The sequence below is a fragment of the Lithobates pipiens genome, unplaced genomic scaffold (assembly GCF_037356315.1).
Source record: "Lithobates pipiens isolate NorthernLeopardFrog02 unplaced genomic scaffold, aLitPip1_a1.2 Scaffold_23, whole genome shotgun sequence".
NCBI lineage: Eukaryota > Metazoa > Chordata > Amphibia > Anura > Ranidae > Lithobates > Lithobates pipiens.
The window spans coordinates 119,707,447-119,729,912 of record NW_027507785.1 but is presented as its reverse complement, the minus strand read 5'-3'; the positions used below and the strand labels follow the sequence as shown (position 1 = coordinate 119,729,912).

Genomic DNA, 22,466 nt, shown 5'->3' with positions numbered 1-22,466 from the left:
TCCTCCTATGCTTGCCTCCAGGTCTTTTCTAGAGCCTCTCCAAACCTTTGGAACTCCTTACCCCAATCTGTCCGATTTTATCTTTTCCTCTTCAGAGAAGCCTATCCTACTCACACCTAACAGTATTTTAATTTTCTCCATCAGTTCATCCCCCACAGTTATTAACTTTTGTTTCACTTGACCCTCCCTCCTAGATTGTAAGCTCTAACGAGCAGGGCCTTCTGATTCCTCCTGTATTGTATTGTAACTGTACTGTATGCCCTCATGTTGTAAAGCGCTGTGCAAACTGTTGGCGCTATATATATCCTGTATAATAATAATATGATTACCAATCTTCTGACACTTACTCCTTAAGTTGCTAAACTCTGCTTTCCAAGAATAATATCAATTTATTTTAGAATATATTTGTTAAGTAAAGAGTTCACCACTTGAGTGTGTCCTTTTGTTCATCCACCCTTCAGCCCCTGTTCACATCGTGACGATTTGACATGTAAATAGCAATAGCTGCATATTGTTGGCAATGGCACTGCATCAGTGCTTTGCAAACTTTGTTGCGCCACATTGATTCCCAAAAGTAGTTCCTGCACTTCTTTTGGATACTTCAGGGGGTGATTTCAATAGACACCTGTGCAGGAGCCCACACAGATGTGTCTGAGATCACTCCCGAAGTTGGATTGAAATGCAGGTTTGAAACTCACACCATTTCAAATCCGCCTTCAGTGTGAACCCATACTCAACCACGGATGGTGCTTTCTAGCATGCCAAAATATAATTGCTTTATATGGCATTTCATAGATGTTAGCCTCCTTGCACTCTAGAAATCAAAGCATGTCTAGTAGAAGCTAAATGACATTCCATAAATGTGTGCCTAATATGCCTACCCCTTTTTTACTGAGTTGTCAAAGCCAGTGAAAGCACTGCAGTGCCACAACTTATGCCATGTACACACGGCCAGACTTTCCGTCAGCAAAGGTCCAATGGAACGAATCTGGAGGACAATTTGATCGCGTGTGGGCTTCATCTGACCGTTGCTGTCGAAAAATCAGACTTACTTTAGATTTAGAACATGTTTCAAATTTTTCAGACGGACTCGAGTCCGGTCAAAAAATCAGTTCGTCTGTATGCTAGTCCGACGGACGAAAGCCAGCGCTAGGGCAGCTACTGGCTATGAACTTCCTTGTTCTAGTTTGGTCGTACGTCATCACGTTCGAATCTGGCGTGATTGTGTGTGTGTGTGTGTCCAAGTCCGTTCGTTCGGAAAGTGCGTCGGAACTCCGGCGAAAGTCCGTCGGACTTAGTCTGCCAGAAAGTCCGGTCGTGTGTACGCGACATTACTGTACATATGGTGCAAATCTGCAACCTTCCTTAAATAAATACTCCGTTGTTCCTACAGTTTTTAACAGTTCATACAAGTTCCCAAAGTTGTTTGTGCTTTGTAAGTTAACTTCTATAGTCAGGAATATACTGGATAGTTTAATAAAAAAAAACACATAGATGATTTCTTGCTGGAAAAAAATATTTCTCTTTTATATTCACTGACTGACACAGCTCCTCTCTGTAACTAAATGGGTCTGTTAGCTTGCCATTAGGAGAACTAGGCAAAAATTGTAACACAATACACAGAACTTTAGTCCGGCCCCGGGGAGCGCACCCTGTAATAGCAACCCTCCCTGCTCCCAGGCAGAACTCTATTTTATTTTGCCTAGTGAAGGAGAATGACCTAGGAACCCTGCAGGCCCTTTGGTCCATTTTTTTTTTTTCTTGATGCAGGTTTGATGTTTTTTGCTCAAGATGGAAGATCCCAGGATCTTTCATCAATTGCCGGCTGGGTGACAGGCTGGTTAAGTTATCCTTGTAGTCTCCCCAGTCCGGCCATCGAGCGTGTGCAGACCGCAGCTAAGGCTCGGCAGGCCACGACATACCTCAGCTCCAGAGGTGGTCGGTGAGCTTCCGTGCTCCGGGGTATACATATGACCGGGCAACTGATGTCTGGATCACCCTGTAACTGCGCAGGAGTAGGTCTGTGATGGAATGTCACCTGCGGATAGCGTTGTGCCCATGAACACCCTGACGGCGGTCCTTAACTTTTTTGTTGCTAAAATAGAGGCGGTGTGTGGAAGGAAAGGTGCGCGTAAAAAGCCCCTACTCGCCCGTCCCCCGTCCTCTGGGGAGAGCTCTGATGCAGACTCAGGCCCTGCTGCAGCTGGTTACTCCTGCTCTGACCTATCAGACGAGGCTGACCAGGACCATTCGGACAGTGAGGATGATTCCCCGTCCGGGTGCGACAAAGCGCTTGTTGGAGCACTTATCGCAGCTGTGCGTGTTACTCTGAAGATCCAGGAGCCAGCAGATCCCTCTGCTGATGTATCGGTCCCTTTTGGATCCCACAACCCAGCACGTTCACCTAAGGTGTTCCCGTATTTGACTTATTTTGACAAGTTCATCTACAGGGAATGGGGTCGGCCGCAAAGGACCTTTTCGGTCCCCAAAAACATGGCGGTGCATTACCCCTTTTGAGGAAAGCCTTCTCAAGAAATGGTCGGCTCCTCCGGTCATGGACCACGCAGTATTCAGTTTAAATAAAGTAACCATGATCCCGGTAGAGGGGACTCCTGCATTCAGGGATCCCACGGACAGGAAGGCTGAGGCAGTGGCTCGTTCCTTGTTTACGGTTGTGGGGTCAGCCGTGCGACCAGTACTGGCATCTGCACTGGTGTCACAGACACTGACTGAGTGGGCAAAACATTTGCACCGCGAATTGGGAGAGCAAAACCCCTCCCCTGTCTGCGTGGAACTAGCAGATCAACTAGTGCAAGGCCTTAAGTATGTTTGTGATGCGGCCCTGGATACTCTCCCTCTGTTATCCAGGGCTTCAGTGTCAGCTGTGGTGCTGAGGCGCCTGATTTGGCTTAAATGCTGGTCTGCTGACCAGGCATCCAAAAAAACCCTGACGGATCTTCCCTTCCTTGGCGTCCGGCTTTTTGGAGCTTCGTTGGATGACATTATTAAATAATGCCACGCAAGGGCAAGGGCCCTCTTTTTCCGATCACAAGCGGCTTTTTCATCCGTCCGGTGCTTCGGCAAAACGTTCCCAGCCCGACAGGACGTCCACAGACGGTCAAAAGCGTCCCTGGAACTGCAAGCCTGCAAACAAAAGTGCTACTGCATGAAGGTTTGCCCCCACCCGCGTATCGGGTGGGAGGTCGTCTTCGGGAGTTTTCAGCCCGGTGGACCTCCCGGTTATCCGACCAATGGGTCTGCGACCTGATTTCCACAGGCTACAAGATAGAGTTTCTCTCTTGGCCGCCAAACAGATTCTCCCCCTCCCAGCATACCCACGTCCCCGGTTTGCCAGGAGGCCCTGCTTGGGACGGTAAGGGACTTGCTGAATCAGGGGGTGATTGTACCAGTTCTGGAATCGGAACGCTTCCTGAGGTTCTACTCAAATCTGTTTGTGGTTCCCAAGAAGGAAGGGGTACGTCCAATCCTGGACTTAAAAGCCCTCAATCACTTTGCAAAAGTGCAGAGGTTCAGAATGGAATCAGTTCGCTCAGTAGTCGCTGCACTCCATCAAGGGGACTCCCTGGCGTCTTTGGACATCCAGGATGCATACCTGCACATACCCATATGCCTTCGGCATCAAAAATTTCTGCGTTTGGCAGTCGGGGAAGCCCATTACCAGTTTGTGGCTCTTCCCTTTGGCCTGGCATCAGCCCCCCGATTCTTTACCAAAGTACTGGCTCCAGTATTAGCATTGCTGCGACAATGCCGGATCGCGATCTTGGGTTACCTAGACGATCTCCTCCTGAGAGCATCTTCCACCTCAGAATTAGAGGAGGATGTGGCGTTTACCATGCAGACTCTGCGAGAATTTTGACAAAATGGGACAAATCTCCATTGTCCCTGGATCTACAGGTCCAGGTGAGCCAGCCAGTTAGGGACTCTCTGATCTGGTGGTTGAGGTCCCCGGTGATTCAGTCTGGAAAATCGTTCCATCCTCTGAAATGGACGGTGATCACTATGGACGCCAGTCTCTCAGGCTGGTGTGGAGTGAAGGGGATTCAGCTGGCTTGGGGCCTCTGGTCGTTGGACGAATCCAGGTTGCCGATCAATCTGCTCGAATTGAGAGCCATCAGGCTGTACCTCCACACGTGGTCGACGTGTCTTCAAGGATGTCCGACCAGGATACAGTCAGACAACGCCACAGCTGTGGCGTACATAAATCACCAAGGGGGAACAAGAAGCTTGGCCGCTGCTCGGAAGGTCACTCACATACTTCGGTGGACAGAGCGACACGTTCCGGCCCTGTCAGCCATTTACATCCCGGGGGTGGAAAATTGGCAGGCGTACTATCTGAGTCCTCAGATGCTGGACCCAGCAGAATGGGCGTTGCATCCAGAGATATAGTCAGGCTGCTGTGCCTGAAATGGGGCACACCAGATGTGGTTCTGTTGGCCTCCCCTCTCAATCGGAAGGTGCCGAGATTTGTGTCCAGGACAAGAGATCTGTGGGCAGAGGCGTCAGATGCGCTGGTGGCTCCGTGGGATCAGTACCAGCTGATCTACACCTTTCCTCCACTAAAACTGCTGCCAGAGTGGAAGCCGAGGGGATCCCAGTAATCCTGGTTGCCCAAGATTGGCCTCAGCGGCCCTGGTACGCAGACCTGGTGTGTCTGGTGGCAGATGCTCCCTGGCGACTGCCGCTGCGAGAGGACCTCCTATCTCAAGGTCCAATCTTTCACCCTGCTTTACCATCACTGGCTTTAACGGCATGGCTATTGAAAGCCAGGTGCTGAGGAACTGGGGTCTATCGGACTTGGTGATTCCAACTATGCTGAGGGCGCGGAAATCTTCTTCACGGAAGATATACCATCGTACCTGGAAGGCCTACATCTCCATGTGTGAGGAGAAAGGGTGGCATCCACGCTCCTTTTCTATATCCAGGATCCTGCTGTTTCTTCAGCAAGGAGTAGACCAGAAATTGGCTTTGAGCACCATTTAAGGGGCAAATTTCAGCCCTGGCTGTCTTTTTTTTTTTTTTTTTTTTTTTTCTCAGCGACCCCTGGCGTCTCGCTCATTAGTGAGTACCTTTGTTCAGGGGGTTCGACATGTAGCCCCTCCGCTGCGTCCACCGTTACCCCCATGGGATTTGAACCTGGTGTTGGCGCTTCAGAAGCCGCCGTTTGAGAATATCAGGGAGCTTCCCCTGTTGACCCTTTCACAGAAGGTGTTCTTTCTAGTGGCCATCACATCGGCCAGGAGGGTTTCAGAATTGGCGGCCTTGTCATGCAAATCGCCTTATCTGGTCATCCACAGGGATAAGGTGGTGTTGCATCCGCAACCGTCCTTTCTACCAAAGGTGGTTTCGGCTTTTCATATCAATGAGGACATTGTTTTACCATCGTTGTGTCCTAAGCCCCCCAAAGAGGTGGCCCTTCACGCTCTCGATGTGGTTAGGGCCCTGAAGGTGTACTTGTCTGCCACGGCTCCCTTTCGGAAGTCAGACTCTCACTGTTTGTTTCGGTGGCTGGTCCAAAGAAGGGTATGGCGGTCTCGTCGGCCACCATTTCCAGGTGGATCAGACAGATTGTAGTCCAAGCCTACACCTTGAAGGGGCAGGTGCCCCTCTTTCCAGTCACGGCCCACTCTACAAGAGCTATCGGAACGTCTTGGGCCTTCGGACACCAAACGTCTGTCGCTCAGGTGTGTAAGGCGGCGACCTGGTCGTCTGTCCATACGTTTACCAAGTTCTACAAGGTAGACGTCAGTGCATCGGCTGATGCCTGTTTTGGCTGCAAAGTTTTACAGGCGGCCGTGTAGTTGCAATTGAGATTTTTTTTCCTGTGTGTTGTTGTTGTTTTTTTTATTTATTTATTTTTTTTTTTTTAACACAGTACTGTTTGTTTGTTAATGCACTGTTGCATTACTTCCGCAAAAAGGTTGCGGTGTGGGGGATCTCTCCTGTTGAGAATGCCCGGTTATGGCGGTGTGTTTTTCCGTACACTGCTGTTTTTTTTGTGAGTTTAGTTTCACTAGTTCCCACTTGCCATGGTGGATGAAGTTTTACTGCTGTTTTTTCCCACCCCTCGTTTGGCACTGCTTGGGGACATCCCATTTAGTTTCAGAGAGGAGCTTTGTCGGTAGGTGAATATAAGAGAAAATAGGATTTTTGTACTCACCGTAAAATCATTTTCTCTGTTATCCACCGACTGACACAGCACCCACCCCTCCTTTTCCCTACGTTATACTGCTTGTTGACGTACTGAGTTCTGCCTGGGGGCAGGGAGGGTTGTTAGCACGGGGTCCGCCCCCCGGGGCGGGACTAAAGTTCTGTGTATTGTTACAATATTTGCCTAGTTCTCCTAATGGCAGGCTAACAAACCCATTTAGTTACAGAGAGGAGCTGTATCGGTCGGTGAATTAGAGAAAAGGATTTTACGGTGAGTACAAAAATCCTATTTTTAAGCAACAGACAGCATGGGTTCACGAAAGACAGAAGTTGTCAAACAAATCTTATTTCTTTTTATGAAGAGGTAAATAAAACCTTGGACAGAGGGGTGGATGTGGTATATTTGGATTTTGCAAAATCGTTTGACACAGTTCCCCACACATGGCTAATGTGTACGGTAAAGGCTTGGAAAGATCGGTTTGTAAATGGATAGAAAACTGGCTAAAAGGCAGAATTCAGAGAGTAGTGCTTAATGATTCTTACTCTGAATGGTCTAAGGTTATCAGTGGTGTACCACAAGGTTCATTGTTGGGACCCTTACTTTTTAATACCTTTTATAAATGATATAGGGTCTGGGATTAAAAGTACCATTTCAGTCTTTGCAGATGACACTATGCAGTGGAATAACGTCCTTACAAGATGTCTCCAATTTACAACCCAACCTCCATGCACTGTCTAATTGGGCGACGGTGGCAGATGAGGTTTAATGTGATAAATGTAAAGTTATGCACTTGGGGGGGGGCTAAGAGTATGCATGTATCATACATACTAGGGGGAGTACAACTGGGGGGATCCGTAGTGGAGAAGGATCTGTGGGTTTTGGTAGATCATAAGCTCAATAATAACATGCAGTGCCAAGCTGGGATAAGTCATTTCTTGTATTAAGAGAGGTATGGTCTCCAGAGAGAGCGATATCCTTTTGCCCCTGTACAAATCATCACTAAGACCTCATCTGGAATATGCAGTTCAGTTTTGGGCACCAGTTCTTAAAAAAGGATATTGGGGAACTGGAGAAAGTGCAGAGAAGGGCAACCACACTGATATGAGGTATGGAGGAACTCTGCTATGAGGAAAGATTAGAAGGACTGGATTTATTTTCTCTTGAGAAGAGGAGATTAAAGGGGGGGGGGAGGAGATATGATCAACACGTACAAATATATAAGGGATCCATATAGCGAACTTGGTGTTGAGTTTTTCACTTTACGGTCAACACATAAGACAAGGGGGCACACTTTACGCCTAGAGGAAAAGAGATTGAGAGGCTGCATAGAAACCAATCAGTTTCCAGGTTTTATTGTCAAAGCCTAACTGAACAAGTTGAAGTTGGAAGCTGATTGGCTATCATGCCCAGCTTCACCAGATTTTGCACTCGCCACTTTTAGTAAATCAACTTCTTCATCTCCGAATACAGAAAGGTTTGTTCACAGTGAGAGCTGTGAAAATGTGGAATAGACTCCCTCTGGCCAGCTCAGTAGATTCTTTCCTAAATGTACATAATATAATTGGGTACTGACGTTTATACGTAAAGTTGATCCAGGGAAAATCTGATTGCCTCTTGGGGGTCAGGAAGGATCCCCCCCCCCCCCCTGCTGTAACAAATTGGATCATGCTTTGCTGGGGTTTTTCACCTTCCTCTGGATCAACTGTGGTTTTAGGATTGGGTATATGGGCTTGTTTGATATTTTTTATTTATTTTTATGGTTGAAATAGATGGACTTTATTCAACCTAACTATGTAACTATATTTAAATCACTGGAGTCTGTTTATGTGCCTAGAAGGGTTGATGCATTAGTTACTGTTTACCTGTAAACCAATGCAGATCAAATATTTGTTTGAAAGAAGTAGCTTTTTTGTCAGTCTCCAGTACTCTTATTGTGTTTGTTTTTTATTTTTCAGTGAAACGTTTAAGAGAACCTAAGCATGAGCGACGTCCTTGGAAAATATGGTAAGTCCTGTAAGTTTTACATATACAGGAGCTTTTTTCTGCATTTATAAAGCTAAAGTAAAGCACAGACTAACAACCTGTTCTTTTCTACACTTTGCTAAAAAAAAAAATACACAGATAAGGATGAGCTCAATCGTGTAAGAATCCTAGTCCAAACTCTGAGCAATCCTATCTGGAAGCTATAGTCTCTACCAGGCTAAACATAAGATGCAGCCACACATATACAAGAGACATATATATATGTGCAGCTGTGAGGCGGTAATGTCACGGCCGCTTGTGATTGGCACAGGAATCTGTCACTGTACTCCTCCATAGTTACAGTACACTGAATAAGTTTTGTTGACTTAGGACAGAAAGTGTTACTGGTTGAAGAGATCAGCCAATTCATAGATTTGCCTTCCAGCTATTGGAATTGAGAAAATTTTTATTAGGTAACACCTAAGAGATCTAACTAGCTTTGCAATTGAGAACTATATAAATGTTTTGATTAGGCTGGAGCACTTCTTTCACAGTTAACGACAGTCTATATGATGATTGAATACATATTAGTCTTGGCTCTTGATATTTAACTTGCTAATGTAAGTTTTCTAAAGCATTAATGAGAATGTATAAAGTTTTTTGAAGGACTTTTACATATGCATAGAAAATCAGTTTGATATAAATAATCTTAGCTATGTGTGGTAATGTCTGGCCTGGTTTCTATCTACAGTTTGTAATTATCAGTAATATTATCTGGAAGCTATAGTCTCCACCAGGCTAAATATAAGATGCAGCCACGCATATACAAGAGACATATATATATGTGCAGCTGTGAGGCGTTAATGTCACGGCCACTTGTGATTGGCACAGGAATCTGTCACTGTACTCCTCCATAGTTACAGTACACTGAATACGTTTTGTTGACTTAGGACAGAAAGTGTTACTGGCAGAATTACCAGGTAAAATAGAGGGGAAAAATGCCTAGAAAAAAAAGAAAACGAGTGTAGGCTATTTAATCCTTCCTGCCAGCCTTGCATATATAGTATCTCACAAACATGAGTACACCCCTCACATTTTTGTAAATATTTTATTATTTATTTTCATGTGACTACACTGAAGAAATTACACTTTGCTACAATGTAAAGTAGTGAGTGTACAGCTTGCATAACAGTCAATTTGCTGTCCCCACAAAGTAACTCAACACACAGCCATAAATGTCTAAACTGCTGGCAACAAAAGTGAGTACACCTCTAAGTGAAAATGTCCAAATTGGGCTCAAAGTGTAAATATTTTGTGTGTCCACCATTATGTTCCAGCACCGCCTTAACCCTCTTGGGCATGGAGTTCACCAGAGCTTCACAGGTTAATAAATTGTGCAAAATCGTTTGCACTGAATGTGTTGAAAGATAGGTTGCAATTGCTGAGAAAGCTTCCATTTTCATTATAAGTCAGGATAACCTACTTGAGAATACAAATATGCACAGACCTCACTGAACTATATTCCAGAAATGTTCTCTTAGATCTGACTACGCTCCAGCATGACCTCAAATCCTGGAATAAACCAACCTTTTTTTTTTTGTGGTTTTGGAGGGTGTCTATTCTAAAAACATCCTATCACAAACTGTTCCGATACACTTGCCCCCAGCATTATTTTTTTCCTATAAAATAATGCGTACAAAGTTCTTCTGGAGGGGATCTCAGCGCCTTGGATCAGTTGGGAACGGCTTATCCTTCCTACCGAAGTTCAAAGGAGTAATTGGTTTGTCAGATCTGAAAAGAGGTGGCCCCCGAGCAGTCTTTTGTCAAGCTGGCCCTGAGCTCTCTCCCATGGATTTCAAGGAAACATCTTGAGGGGACTCTACTATCCCACTTGACAATAGCCTCTACTATGCGTAGCTTTAATAGAGCATGCAAAGCGTTCTCTGTCATCACTACACTGCCCCCTGATGCCTATTCGGTTTAACCTGGACTTCCCACCCAGGATGTCAGCCTCTTCTCTGGCTGCAGTGTCCTCATGAGGAAGTGATAGTGAAACAGTTCTTCCACAGAGAACATTTTCTGCACTTGAAGGAGGTCTCATATCCAATGCAGCTTCCTTGTGAATACTGCGCTGTGGCCAAAAATCATATAAATAAAGCTGCAAGCATCGCCAAAAGACAAACCGCTAAAAGTAAATATACAAAAAAGATGTAGCTCTAAAAATATGTGTGTAACAATGAAATCTATATCAAGAAATCACATAAAGTGCAAAGTGAATAATCTTATATAACATAAGTATTGATTTATAAGAAATATAATAAATAGTGCTAATAAAAATCCTGTGAGGACATCCGCATTTTATAACATTAAAAAAAAGTGCAGAAAACAGTCCATGCAAATAGTCGCTAACTGCTTCAGTGTAATCAAGTGATTAAAACACAAAGTGCTCAAAGAGAAGATGCTGACAGCACCACCACCCTTAGGGGTGAGGCTTACCGGAACTCACAGACCTGAAAAGGCATATACCTCTCAAGTTGTGATTAGCTTATGATTGATACCTGAGGTCCCTGCTTCAAAAGTAGTCACCACTGCTTCACACAATGTGACATCAATGAAGTCTCAAGGGATATACAGCAGATTATTGAGGAGGAGGATGGGCGGTCATCAAATATTCATGCATTGTAAATCCTAACAGAAAAAGGCTGCATACTGTAATATTGTCGCAAAATATTTATTTAATCTTGATAAAGATTAAAAACACTCACATTTGTGAAGTAAAAGGACAGGCATATTCAAAATTGTTGTTGGAAATGGCGTAATGCTGTTAGGGTCCACCAGATGCGTTTTGTCCTCTAAGATGTCATCTGGGGTATGGACTCTTGCCAGCAACATCACACTTAAATAGATAATGTGACCCCGTGTTGAATTGCGGAATTGGACGGACGTTATCATTACTTCCGGTTTGGCAAATGCATTTCCAGTTAGTGAACTTGTTCAAATATACTTTAATAGCCACCTTTATATTAATTTGGTAGTCGTCAAAAAAAGGTCTATTAGGTCACGAATTAAAATAGGCTTAAAGCGGGAGTCCGCCGGGACTCTGCGTTTTTTTTTTTTTTTTTTTTTTTTTAAAGTCAGCAGCTACAAATACTGCAGCTGCTGACTTTTAAAATAGTGACACTTACCTGTCCAGCGCGCCCGCGATGTCGGCACCCGAAGCCGATCTCTAGATCGACACTCGAGTGCTGCCGCCGCCATCTTGGGTATGGGAATCAGGAAATGGAACCTTTCGGCTTCATTTCCCGGTTCCCTACTGCGCATGCGTGAGCCGCGCTGCGCAATGAGGACGGTCCCCGCTGCCTCTGGGATCTGTGTGTTTCCCAGCAGGCAGCGGGGCACTTGCGGAAGGGGGCGGGCACTTGCGGAAAGGGGTGTAATGTACGCCCCTTTCCGCAGAGAGCTAGCCCGGAAATGGGTGCAGTTACCTGGATTATCCAGGTAACTGCACCCCCCTCCCCCCTAAACGGTGCCAATTGTGGCACCGGAGGGGGGGAGGAATCAGATGAGCGGAAGGTCCATTTTAGGGTGGACCTCCGCTTTAAAATCAGGCCACACACAGATGTACAACTGCGCCAAGTGGAACGCAATCCGCACATCTCACCATGGCAGCGGTATATGTGTCACTCATTTCCGCCCGTTCGTCCTGCAAACAGGATGTAAACCAAGGATGGGGGAAGGTTGCGCTACGGAACCAATTAATGTGTCTGTGGTATGAGCAGCCTCTATTTAATTTGCCACCCTGTATAGGTGGAAATAATTATATGGTAAAAAAGGAAATAGATTTGGCGCTATACCTTTAAATTTAAATGATAAATGGTGAAAAAAATTTGAAATCAAAATTGTGAAAGAAGCTATAGAATGACTAGTGCATAAATTATCAGCACGCTGGTAGATAATAATGAACCCAAAATATTCCTTTGTAGCAAGTATTAGTGTCTGGTGTCATTAGAAAAATTCCATATAAAATCACATGCACCTGTGTCAATACCATAAAAGTGCAAGCCTTACTATAAGACAAAAAATAAGAATAAGTGAACATTCAATTGCAAAAAAATATAATAATAGAAATGCAAGTGAAAACAGTGCAAATCCCATAAATGAGATTTAATCATAAAATATGAAGAAAAAATTTGAAGAAAAAATTATCAAAAACTATTTGAAATTCCAATCAGTGAAAGTCCCACGTTTATGAAAAATCAATGTGCTAAGTGTCACATCATAAATGCCCCAATATTCAAAGTCAAAAGTGTGTATACAGGTAAGTAGATAGCAGCTAATAGCACATCTATATATATCAAATATATAACAAAGTAGAATATAATGTGGTAGTTATCATATGGTCTCTTATCAGTATCTTATCAGGATCAGTAAAGTGACATACACAGCAATACATATAAATAAAATAATAATAAAAAGTAAGTGATACTTTGTGGTGATAAAAATATGTGCATAATTAAAATAAAATAAAACTATAATATCGGGTGGAAGATGATACAATTGTTTAAAATAGGCAAAAGGTGCAATAGTGCTATGGACAGAATCCAAGTAAAGAAAACACAATTATACAGTCGTCTAAGCAGACGGATAGATATCCATTTCAAATGTCCATGTAAAAGTGCAATAAGTGTAATAAAGTGATAACTATACAAAATCGCATAAGGTGCAAAAAAGCCGTACAGCGATTATATCTAAAAATTGCATAAAAAATGAGTGGACTTCTAAACCAAAATCGCATAGGGTCTGAATAAACTATAGGTTTAAATAAAGTGCTAGTGTTTATCGAAGTAATAAGTGATAATTAAGGTGATCCAATGAAGTTCAGTGGGGTGGCGTTATTTTCCGTGTGGTCCTAGATCTTTTTATGGGTGTGCCCTTACCTTACTGCTGTAAGGTTACAGCATATATTGAATGTATCTTTGGGTGTCCCTAGAGACCTTTTTCCTCTATGGATCCTGTTACGGTAACTCCTGTCTGGCGTCCCTCTCTTGCTCTCTATATGGTACGTGGCCTCTTTAAGATTCACTTTAGGGTATTCACCATAGGTGGTCTCGTGCCGGGTATCATATGGTAAATTAAAACATAAAGGAAGGATGCCCCATAGTGTAATAATTTTTAGTGCAATATTTATTTGGGAAATGGAGCGTAAAATCAGGTACTCACAAACGTAGGATAAAAGGCAAGCAGTGTAAAAATGAGCAGCGAGCTCGACCAGCGTCACTTCCGGTAGCTAATTATTGGGGAAGTGGCTTTATATAGGCAAGTCAATAAGCATAAGAAAAACGCAGCTGGTTTCTGTAAAAATGAGCGCCGGTAGTGTTACGGCGGCCATATTTCTTTAGACATGGTCGCCGGAAGTGGACCGGCAGCCATTTTGTTGGTTTCAGCGATGTAAACATCCGGTTTCGTGTATGCCAGAAGTAGTGTCGCGGCCATCTTAATAGGAGTGTGTCGCTGGTGGAATGTTGGTGGGTTTAACGAAGACTGAGCAGACAACCATCATGGAAAAAATGTATAGGCGGCTGCAACAAACACCAATGCAATTACGTTTACAACATGGAGGCGTGGCTGGGAGCTAGCTCTTATAGCAAATAGAGGGAAAATCCTCATTCATATTGCATTAAAGGATAAAATATTTTATTAAGAGGGAAAGGGATTTACAAATTGTAAATGTTAAAAATTCGCAAAATATAAGAAAAAAAGGAAATGCATTTTAAAAATAAGGTAAAAAATATATATAAAATAGATATGAGGAAGAATGCGACCGGAAATGACGTTTTACAAATAATAAATACAATTGGTGATAGCAAATAAAGTATCTGCATATTTGCACTAAACTTTAATAGAGGGAAGGCAGGATGGATAAAAACAGAAATTTTACTTATCATGGAAAGTGATATAGGTTCTGTTTTTTAGGGGACTAGTACAAGATATAGAGACTGTAGAGAGAGGCAAGAGATTTCAGATGTGTATATACAGTGCCTTGCCTCAAACTTTTTGCCCACAATGCAAAACGATATGTTTGGCGTAAAAGCAACACAGCTCATCACCCTCAACACACCATCCCCACTGTCAAACATGGTGGTGGCAGCAAGTCCAGACCTGAATCCATTCGAGAATCTGTGGAAAGAGCTGAAAACTGCTGTTCACAAATGCTCTCCATCCAACCTCACTGAGCTCGAGCTGTTTTGCAAGGAAGAATGGGCAGGAATTTCAGTCTCTCGATGTGCAAAACTGATAGAGACATACCCCAAGTGACTTGCAACTGTAATCGCAGCAAAAGGTGGCTCTACAAAGTATTAACGCAAGGGGGCCGAATAATTTTGCACGCCCCACTTTTCATTTTTTTATTAGTTAAAAAAGTTTTAAAAATCCAATAGATTTCGTTCCACTTCACAATTGTGTCCCACTTGTTGGTGATTCTTCACAAAAAATACAAATTTTATATCTTTATGTTTGAAGCCTGAAATGTGGCAAAAGGTTGAAAAGTTCAAGGGGGCCGAATACTTTCGCAAGGCACTGTAGGAGGCACTATGTATATGTTTTTCAGAGGGCTAGTTTGTATAACTTTTCATAGGGCGGACGTAGATAATATTTAAAATTTAAAAAAAATACTAATTAAAAAACGAAATAAAGTGAAAAATATATATATTGGGGTGACACCAATTCCCGTATTGGGAGAAAGGGATTAGCTGAAGGATCTGAATGATTTATTATTTGTAAAACGTCATTTCCGGTCGCATTCTTCCTCATATCTATTTCTATATATTTTTTTATATTTTTATACCTTATTTTTCAAATTTATTTCCTTTTTTTCTTATATTTTGCGAATTTTTAATGTTTACAATTTGTAAATCACTTTCCCTCTTAATAAAATATTTTATCCTTTTTTCCTCTAATGCAATATGAATGAGGATTTTCCCTCTATTTGCTATAAGAGCTAGCTCCCAGCCACCCCTCCATGTTGTAAACGTAATTGTGTTTGGTGTTTGTTGCGGCCGCCTACATATTTTTTCATGATGGTTGTCGGCTCGGTCTTATAGTTAAACCCACCAACATTATGCCTACCGGCCTCCCTGGCGACACATTCCTATTAAGATGGCCACAACACTACTTCCGGCATACACGAAACTGGATGTTTACATCGGTGAAACCAACAAAATGGCTGCCGGTCCACTTCCGGCGACCATGTCTAAAGAAATATGGCCGCTGTAACACTTCCAGCGCTCGTTTTTACAGTAACCAGCTGCGTTTTTCTTATGCTTATTGACTTGCCTATATAAAGCCACTTCCCTAATAATTAGCTATCCCCTGATGAAGTCACCTGACCCGTGACGAACACGCGTCGGGAATACCGCTACCGGAAGTGACGCTGGTCGAGCTCGCTGCTAGTTTTTACACTGCTTGCCTTTTATCCTATGTTTGTGAGTACCTGATTTTACGCTCTATTTAATAAATAAATAAATATTGCACTAAAAATTACTACACTATGGGGCATCCTTCCTTTATGTTTTAATTTACCATATATGATATCCGGCACGAGACCACCTATGGCGAATACCCCAAAGTGACTCATAGAGAGGGACGCCAGACAGGAGTTACCGTAACAGGATCCATAGAGGAAAAAGGTCTCCAGGGACACCCAAAGATACATTCAATATATGCTGTAACCTTACAGGAGTAAGGTAAGGGCACACCCATAAAAAGATCTAGGACCACACGGAAAATAACGCCACCCCACTGAACTTCGTTGGATCACCTTAATTATCACTTATTACTTCGATAAACACTAGCACTTTATTTAAACCTATAGTTTATTCAGACCCTATGCGATTTTTGGTTTAGAAGTCCACTCATTTTTTTAATGCGATTTTTAGATATAATCGCTGTACGGCTTTTTTGCACCTTGTGCGATTTTGTATAGTTATCACTTTATTGCACTTTTACATGGACATTTGAAATTGATATCTATCCGTCTGCTTAGACGACTGTATCCATAGCACTATTGCACCTTTTGCCTATTTTAAACAATTGTATCATCTTCCACCCGATATTATAGTTTTATTTTATTTTATTTTGCACGTATTTTTATTACCACAAAGTAACACTTACTTTTTATTATTATTTTATTCATATGTATTGCTGTGTATGTCACTTTACTGACCCAAGAGACCATATGATAACTAACACATTATATTCTACTTTGTTATATCCTTTATATATACAGATGTGCTATTAGCTGCTATCTACTTACCTGTATACACACTTTTGACTTTATATTCCATTTGCCTTGGCCACCTTCGTTGGCTTCACTGTAATTTTATCTCTACATGTCTAATAGTACATAACTATTGTGAATCTATATACCTTTTTAGTACAGCGCACCACTATCCTTGTATCAATCTCTCTCCCCGGGTTCAGACATTTCCCCCTAGTGAGTGCAGCAGTACCCTATTCCATTAATATAATATCCCTTCCCATCTTGGCGCAGGAATACCTTCTGATTATTTCCATATTTTTTTTTTTTAAAACTGTCATTTTCGGCGGCTTATGCCTATGACCACCTTTTTCTTTTTTTTTTTTTTTCTTTTTTTTTTTTTATATCACGGGAACCTCTTATCTTCTTGCCCTCCCTACTATGGAAAATTGAAAACTATGGTGCCCTATCCAACTTCAAGGTAAACCTCCAAAAATAAGAGTCTCTTAATGTCTCTTTCCCAGACCCTACTCTGACAAGCCTATGGCCTAATTTTCCCTTTAGATGAGCAACTCGCAGTATGCAGCACCTAGGGACAAAAATCACAGCAAATCTAAACTCCATATTTAAACTCAATTTTCAGCCCCTATTGTCGTCCTTGGCCACTGATTTGGCAAGATGGATCAGTCTAGCCTTATCATGGTTCGGCTGATGTAACATACTCAAAATTAATGTGGTTCCCAGACTATTATACTTATTATACGCTCTGCCTATTAGGATTCCCCAAATGTACTTTCTTTATTGTACATCACGGAACACAGAGCCATAGTAATCACTATGTGGGTTATAGGCCACCTTCAGGTGCTGGACACTGGCACACCCTAAACAGGAAGTTGCCTTTCTATATAACCCCTCCCATACCAGGAGTACCTCAGTTTTTTTTCGCCAGTGTCTAAGGTGTTGGTCACGAATAACGATGTGCTGGGCTGAGCTCCACTGGAGCAATCCTTGCTGGAGCTAACTATGCAGCTGGATCCATTCAAAGTGTCTTTTAGGCCGAATTGAATGGTACCCAGGCCTCGTGTCCGAAGAAACAAGATTTTGCCTGTAACTCTTCTCTTTTTAGAGAGCTGGTCCCCAGGATCCAGTACTTTGGTATTTTCAGCCATAAAGTTTTACTGTCAGAGGGCTATTACGGGTCCTGGAGTGTGGGTTCCCCGTGGGTCCCCGGTTCCTGAAGGTTTGTTAATGGAACCCACCGTGAAGGGGGAAGATTGGGTCTGTTGGTTTTACCACAGAAAACCCTGCGGCGGGAAAGGAATTAAAATTTTCTTATGAAAAGTAAATGTTGTCATGCCTAAGAGTCACCACTGGGGGCTGTATGGAGCATGTACCTTCTCATACTTCCTCAGAGATCATGCTGTGTCAGGAAGCGGCAGGCGTTTTCTTCCTGCTAGAAGGTAGACCCCCCGGTAAGTTTGGGGGGGCGGAATTTTTTCTTCCACCAGACACCCCTCACCTGGAGAAAGCTCTCCCCCTCTGCCTGGAAAGGGGAAAGCTAAAAACGATCGGCATGCCGCAATGTTTTCCTACCGCCCTTGCACATTGGCTTGTCTCGGTCTCCTACTTGCCATCCCTCCCTCACATACAAGCCGATCCCGTCGGATCGGAGGACCGCGATTGAGCGGGAAAACTCTCTTTTGAAAGATAGAGGGAGGTGGTGCGATGTGATGGAGGGGCGGGGCTTAGCACAGCACTGGCATCCTCCAACGTCCAGCGCGCGAGTGTGTTTAAAAGGCTCAATTTTTGCTGCTGCAGGTTGTCGGAGGGACACAAGAGCAAAGAGGGGCATGTAAGCGGTTTGGTGACAGACATTCCTATTGACACATTTACTATTCACATCAGGCTGAGCATTAATGGCAGCGGCAGGACTATTGCTCAAACCAGTGGATGTGATTCTTCTGGTTGTACCTCTGCATTTATGGATTGGGCTATGGTCAGAAGGGGAGGTAGAAACACCCCAAAAGAGTGCTAAAGAGGTCTCCATCAAGCTCCGAAAGCCTAAAACTCATCTCTACAATGGCATCCTCCCTGGAGAGGGGGAGGCTGGTCAGAATGAGCCTTCAGGGGCCATGGAATGTTTGCAGCTGTTTACAACACTGCAGCCCCTGCCTATGTTTCTAAAAAGTTTTTTTTTCCTCAGCTATTATAGGATGGGAAAAAGGTTAGTGGCTTTAATCGCATCCCAGATTAGGATAAGATGCGACAGGTTCCATTCCATTACCCAAGGACCCTCAAACTGAGGACCTGGTGGCAGGAGAAGATGTTTTCTCTCAGGGGACCGTGAACAGGCTGATGACTCCTCTTCTGAGGGGTCATATGCGGAAGATCAGCTTCACATAGTGGGTGCAATGTCTTACTGAATTGGTCTGCTCCTCATTTTATGCTACCCTTAACTGAGTGTCCACTTCTTGTTTTGGGTTCCCTACAGCCTTCTCAAAGCTGTGCATGCCTCGCCTGTCCATTCATTGTTGGGAAAGTTTATGTATTCTCAGTGGGATCACCCAGATGAGCATTTTTTCCCTCCTAAAAAGTTTTTCACACTTTATCCTATGGAGGAGAAAACGTATTAAAGGTGGAAGATACCAGCAATTGACGCTGCTATATCTTCTTAGGGTTCCAATGGATAAAGAGTTGAAATTCCTATTAAAATATATATACATATACACATACATACACACACACTATTTTCCTGACAGGTTGAATGTCTCAGCCTGTGCTGACAGTAATTGGTATATGTCAAAATCCTTAAGGGACCAGTTTAAACAGGTGCTCAAGGTTATCCCTGTTCAGCAGGCCCAGGATCTGGCAAGCTCCTAGTAGCTTTATGTTGGCAATAGAATCTCTCATAGCATCTATCTTCAGGCCTCACGCCTTTCGCTGGGCTGGTACATATGTATAGAATACTATGGTTGAAAAATTGGTCAGTCGAAGCATCATTTTCCTTTTTGCGGTAAACGGCTGTTTGGGATATCTTGGATAATTCATCCAAATAATTTCTAGTGGAAACGTACCCCTTGCCATTTAAGAAAATGAGTAAATGTATTTCATTTAAACAAGCTCCTTCAGTGCCAGGGGCATCAGCCTCCAGGCAGTCAGGACAGCTTCCATCCAGTTCAAGAGGTAATCCTCAGGGTCAAGCCCAGAGACAAAAGAAACCTACAAACAAGATGCTGAAGCCACCTTATGAGGGGCTGCCCCCGCTCTCTCGGGTGGGGGAGACTTCTGCAGTTCTCAAGGGTCTGGCAGAAAAAATGTCAAGACTGATGACTGGCTTCTTCAATAGCTCTAGAATACAGTATGGGGTTCCTCGTTTTCTCAGATCAAGCATTCCTAAAGATCCAGAGAAAAAAGTCTCTTTCTAGCTTTGGACCATCCTTTGGCAAAGAGTGGTCATGCTGGTCTCCACAAAAGAGCTGGGGTTGAGGTTTTACTCAAACCTTTTTTCACGGCAAAATCGAATGGAGATGTCAAACCCATTCTGGATATCAAGAATCTAAACTGGTTCCTGGATATCAGCTCTTTTTTGCATGAAGACAATCCGTCTCCATCCTACAAGGAGGGGAACTTTTGACGTCAATGGTGCATACCTCCGTGGGTATATTTCCCCACACACCAGTAATATCTACTCCAAGGTAGAAAATCTTCTTCATTTTCAGTTTGGAGCTCTGCTTTTTGGTCTAGCTACTGCACCTTGAGTGTTTACAGACGTTTTTGGCCCCTCCTCTAGCCAGATTAAGGGCCCAAGGTATAACTATTATAGTTTACCTAGACGATCGGCTCTTGATGGATCAGTCAGTAGCCCACTTAGACCAAAGTATGGTCACCACATTCAATAGATACACCCAGAAAAGGGTATTCTTGCCCCAGGCAAAGATCAGCACCGTAAAGGAACTGATTAAGGTGGTCGAAGCAAGGTGAATCCTATTCAGCTTGCGTGAGGAAAAGATGGTGGCTTCATTCAAGGCTGTTCCTTATGCTCAGTTTCATTCGAGACTGCTACAAAACAGTATCTTATTGGCTTGGAACAAGGGGTTCAAGCTCTAGATTTTCCAATGTGTCTGACTCCAAAGGTGCGCCGGAGCCTCAGTTTATGGTTAATTTCCTAAAATCTGCAATGGGGAAAATCCTTCCTACAGTTACCTGGGAAGTGGTAACTACGTACGCCAACCTTTTTTAGGTTGGGGAGCAGTCCTGGAAGAGGTAACTGTCTAAGAGAAGTTGTCCAGATCAGATATGACCTTGCCCATTAACATTCTACATATTCGGGCAGAGCGCTTGGTCCTGGGGGCCTGGACGTTTAATTTACTGACCTATCCTGTCAGAATCCAATGCAACAATACCAGATCATAAGGATGGCGGCAGGGGTCCCATGGACCCTACCACCACGTCCAGACCATCTCTCGCAAAGGTCCGGTATTCCATCTTACCTTACAAACCCTAAATTTAACGGTTTGGCTATTGAGGCCTAAACTCTGAAGAAGCATGGGCTGTCAGGTTCAGTGGTATCTACCTTGGTTAATGCAAGAAAGCCAGCCTCCATCAATATATATTATGGAGTCTGGAAAGCGTATGTCTCCTGGTGTGAAACCAGGGGTTGGCGCCCCAGGAATTAGGTCAGGTAGAATCCTTGACTTTCTGCAGATGGGGTGAGATATAAAGCTGGCCTTGAGTACTTTCTAAGGACAGGTCTTGGCCTTATCTGTATTATTTAAACGCCCACTTGCTTCACATTCTTTGGCTCCTAACTTTATTCAGGGGGTAACATGGCTTAATCTCCGGTTGGGTCACCCCTGTACCCTTGGGACTTGAATTTAGTTTTGTCGGCATTACAAAAACAGCCTTTTTTTTTGAGACGATGGAACATATTCCCTTGGTCCTTTTTGACAAGTAAAATATTTTTTTTTTTCTGGTAACCATATCTGCTGCATGAAGGGTATCAGAATTGGCTGCTCTTTTTTTAAAGGATAAGGTAGTACTGCGTCCTCATTCTAACTTTTTACCTTAAATTTTTTCCAAAACCAGTTCTATAAAAGAAAAATCGCCACATTCTCTTAAAGTGGTGAGAGCAGTCAGTCTACTTAAAGGTGACTGATCGGATTCGGAAACCGCATGTTTTGTTTGTATTGCCTGAAGGTCCTAAAAGAGGACAGACAGTATCAAAAATATACTATTTCTAAATTGATTCGACAAGTAATCGTTCAAGCTTATGTTTTAAAGTGGTAGATTCCACCCTCTCAAATCAAAACGCACTCCTCTAGGGCTGTTAGTGCTCCGTGGGCAGTGCATCGCTAAGCCTCCATGGCTCAAATCTGCAAGGCTGCAACTTGGTCTTCAATCCATACATTTAAGAGATTCTATCAGGTAGATGTAAAAAGGCATGAGGATATTGCCTTTGGGCATAGTGTGCTGCAGGCAGCAGTATAACTCCTCTAGTCTCATGTTGCTCTAATTCTGTTGTCTCCATCCCCTCAGTTGGCATTGCTATGGGACATCCCACATAGTGATTAATATGGCTCTGTGTCCCATGATGTACAATAAAGAAAATAGGATTTTTATAACCGCTTACCTGTAAAATCCTTTTTCTTTTGAAGTACATCACGGGACACAGAGGTCCCGCCCTCTTTCTAGTATACACTTGTATTGCTTTGCTAGAAAACTGAGGTACTCCCGGTATAAGAGGGATTATATAGGGAGGCAACTTCCTGTTTAGGGTGTGGCAGTGTCTAGCACCTGAAGGTGGCTTATAACTCATAGTGATTACTATGGCTCTTTGTCCCGTGATGTACTTCAAAAGAAAAGGCTTTTACAGGTAAGCTGTTAAAGAGGGAAAATAGGATTTTTTATTTTTTTTTTAAGATCCACCTTTGTTATCTTTGGAGGGGTAAACGCCCCCGATTTGCTAGAGCACTCCTGACTTAAAGGGAGGAATAGGGTTCCCAGATCCGGCTCTTTACTATACAGTGGTCCACATCTAAATTAATGCAATGATGGCTAGTATGTGAAGTAATAAAGTGCAGT

General features: G+C 43.3%; 1 protein-coding gene across 2 annotated transcripts in view; it reads left to right on the top strand.

The window, feature by feature from the left end:
- The window catches only part of STIMATE (STIM activating enhancer), a 188,934-nt gene that overhangs the window by 32,504 nt on the left and 133,964 nt on the right, over positions 1-22,466 (top strand). For both annotated transcript variants that reach the window (XM_077452269.1, XM_077452266.1), the window contains exon 2: positions 8,125-8,173. In XM_077452269.1, coding sequence (XP_077308395.1) covers positions 8,125-8,173 — 49 coding nt within the window. The remainder of the gene's footprint in view (positions 1-8,124; positions 8,174-22,466) is intronic.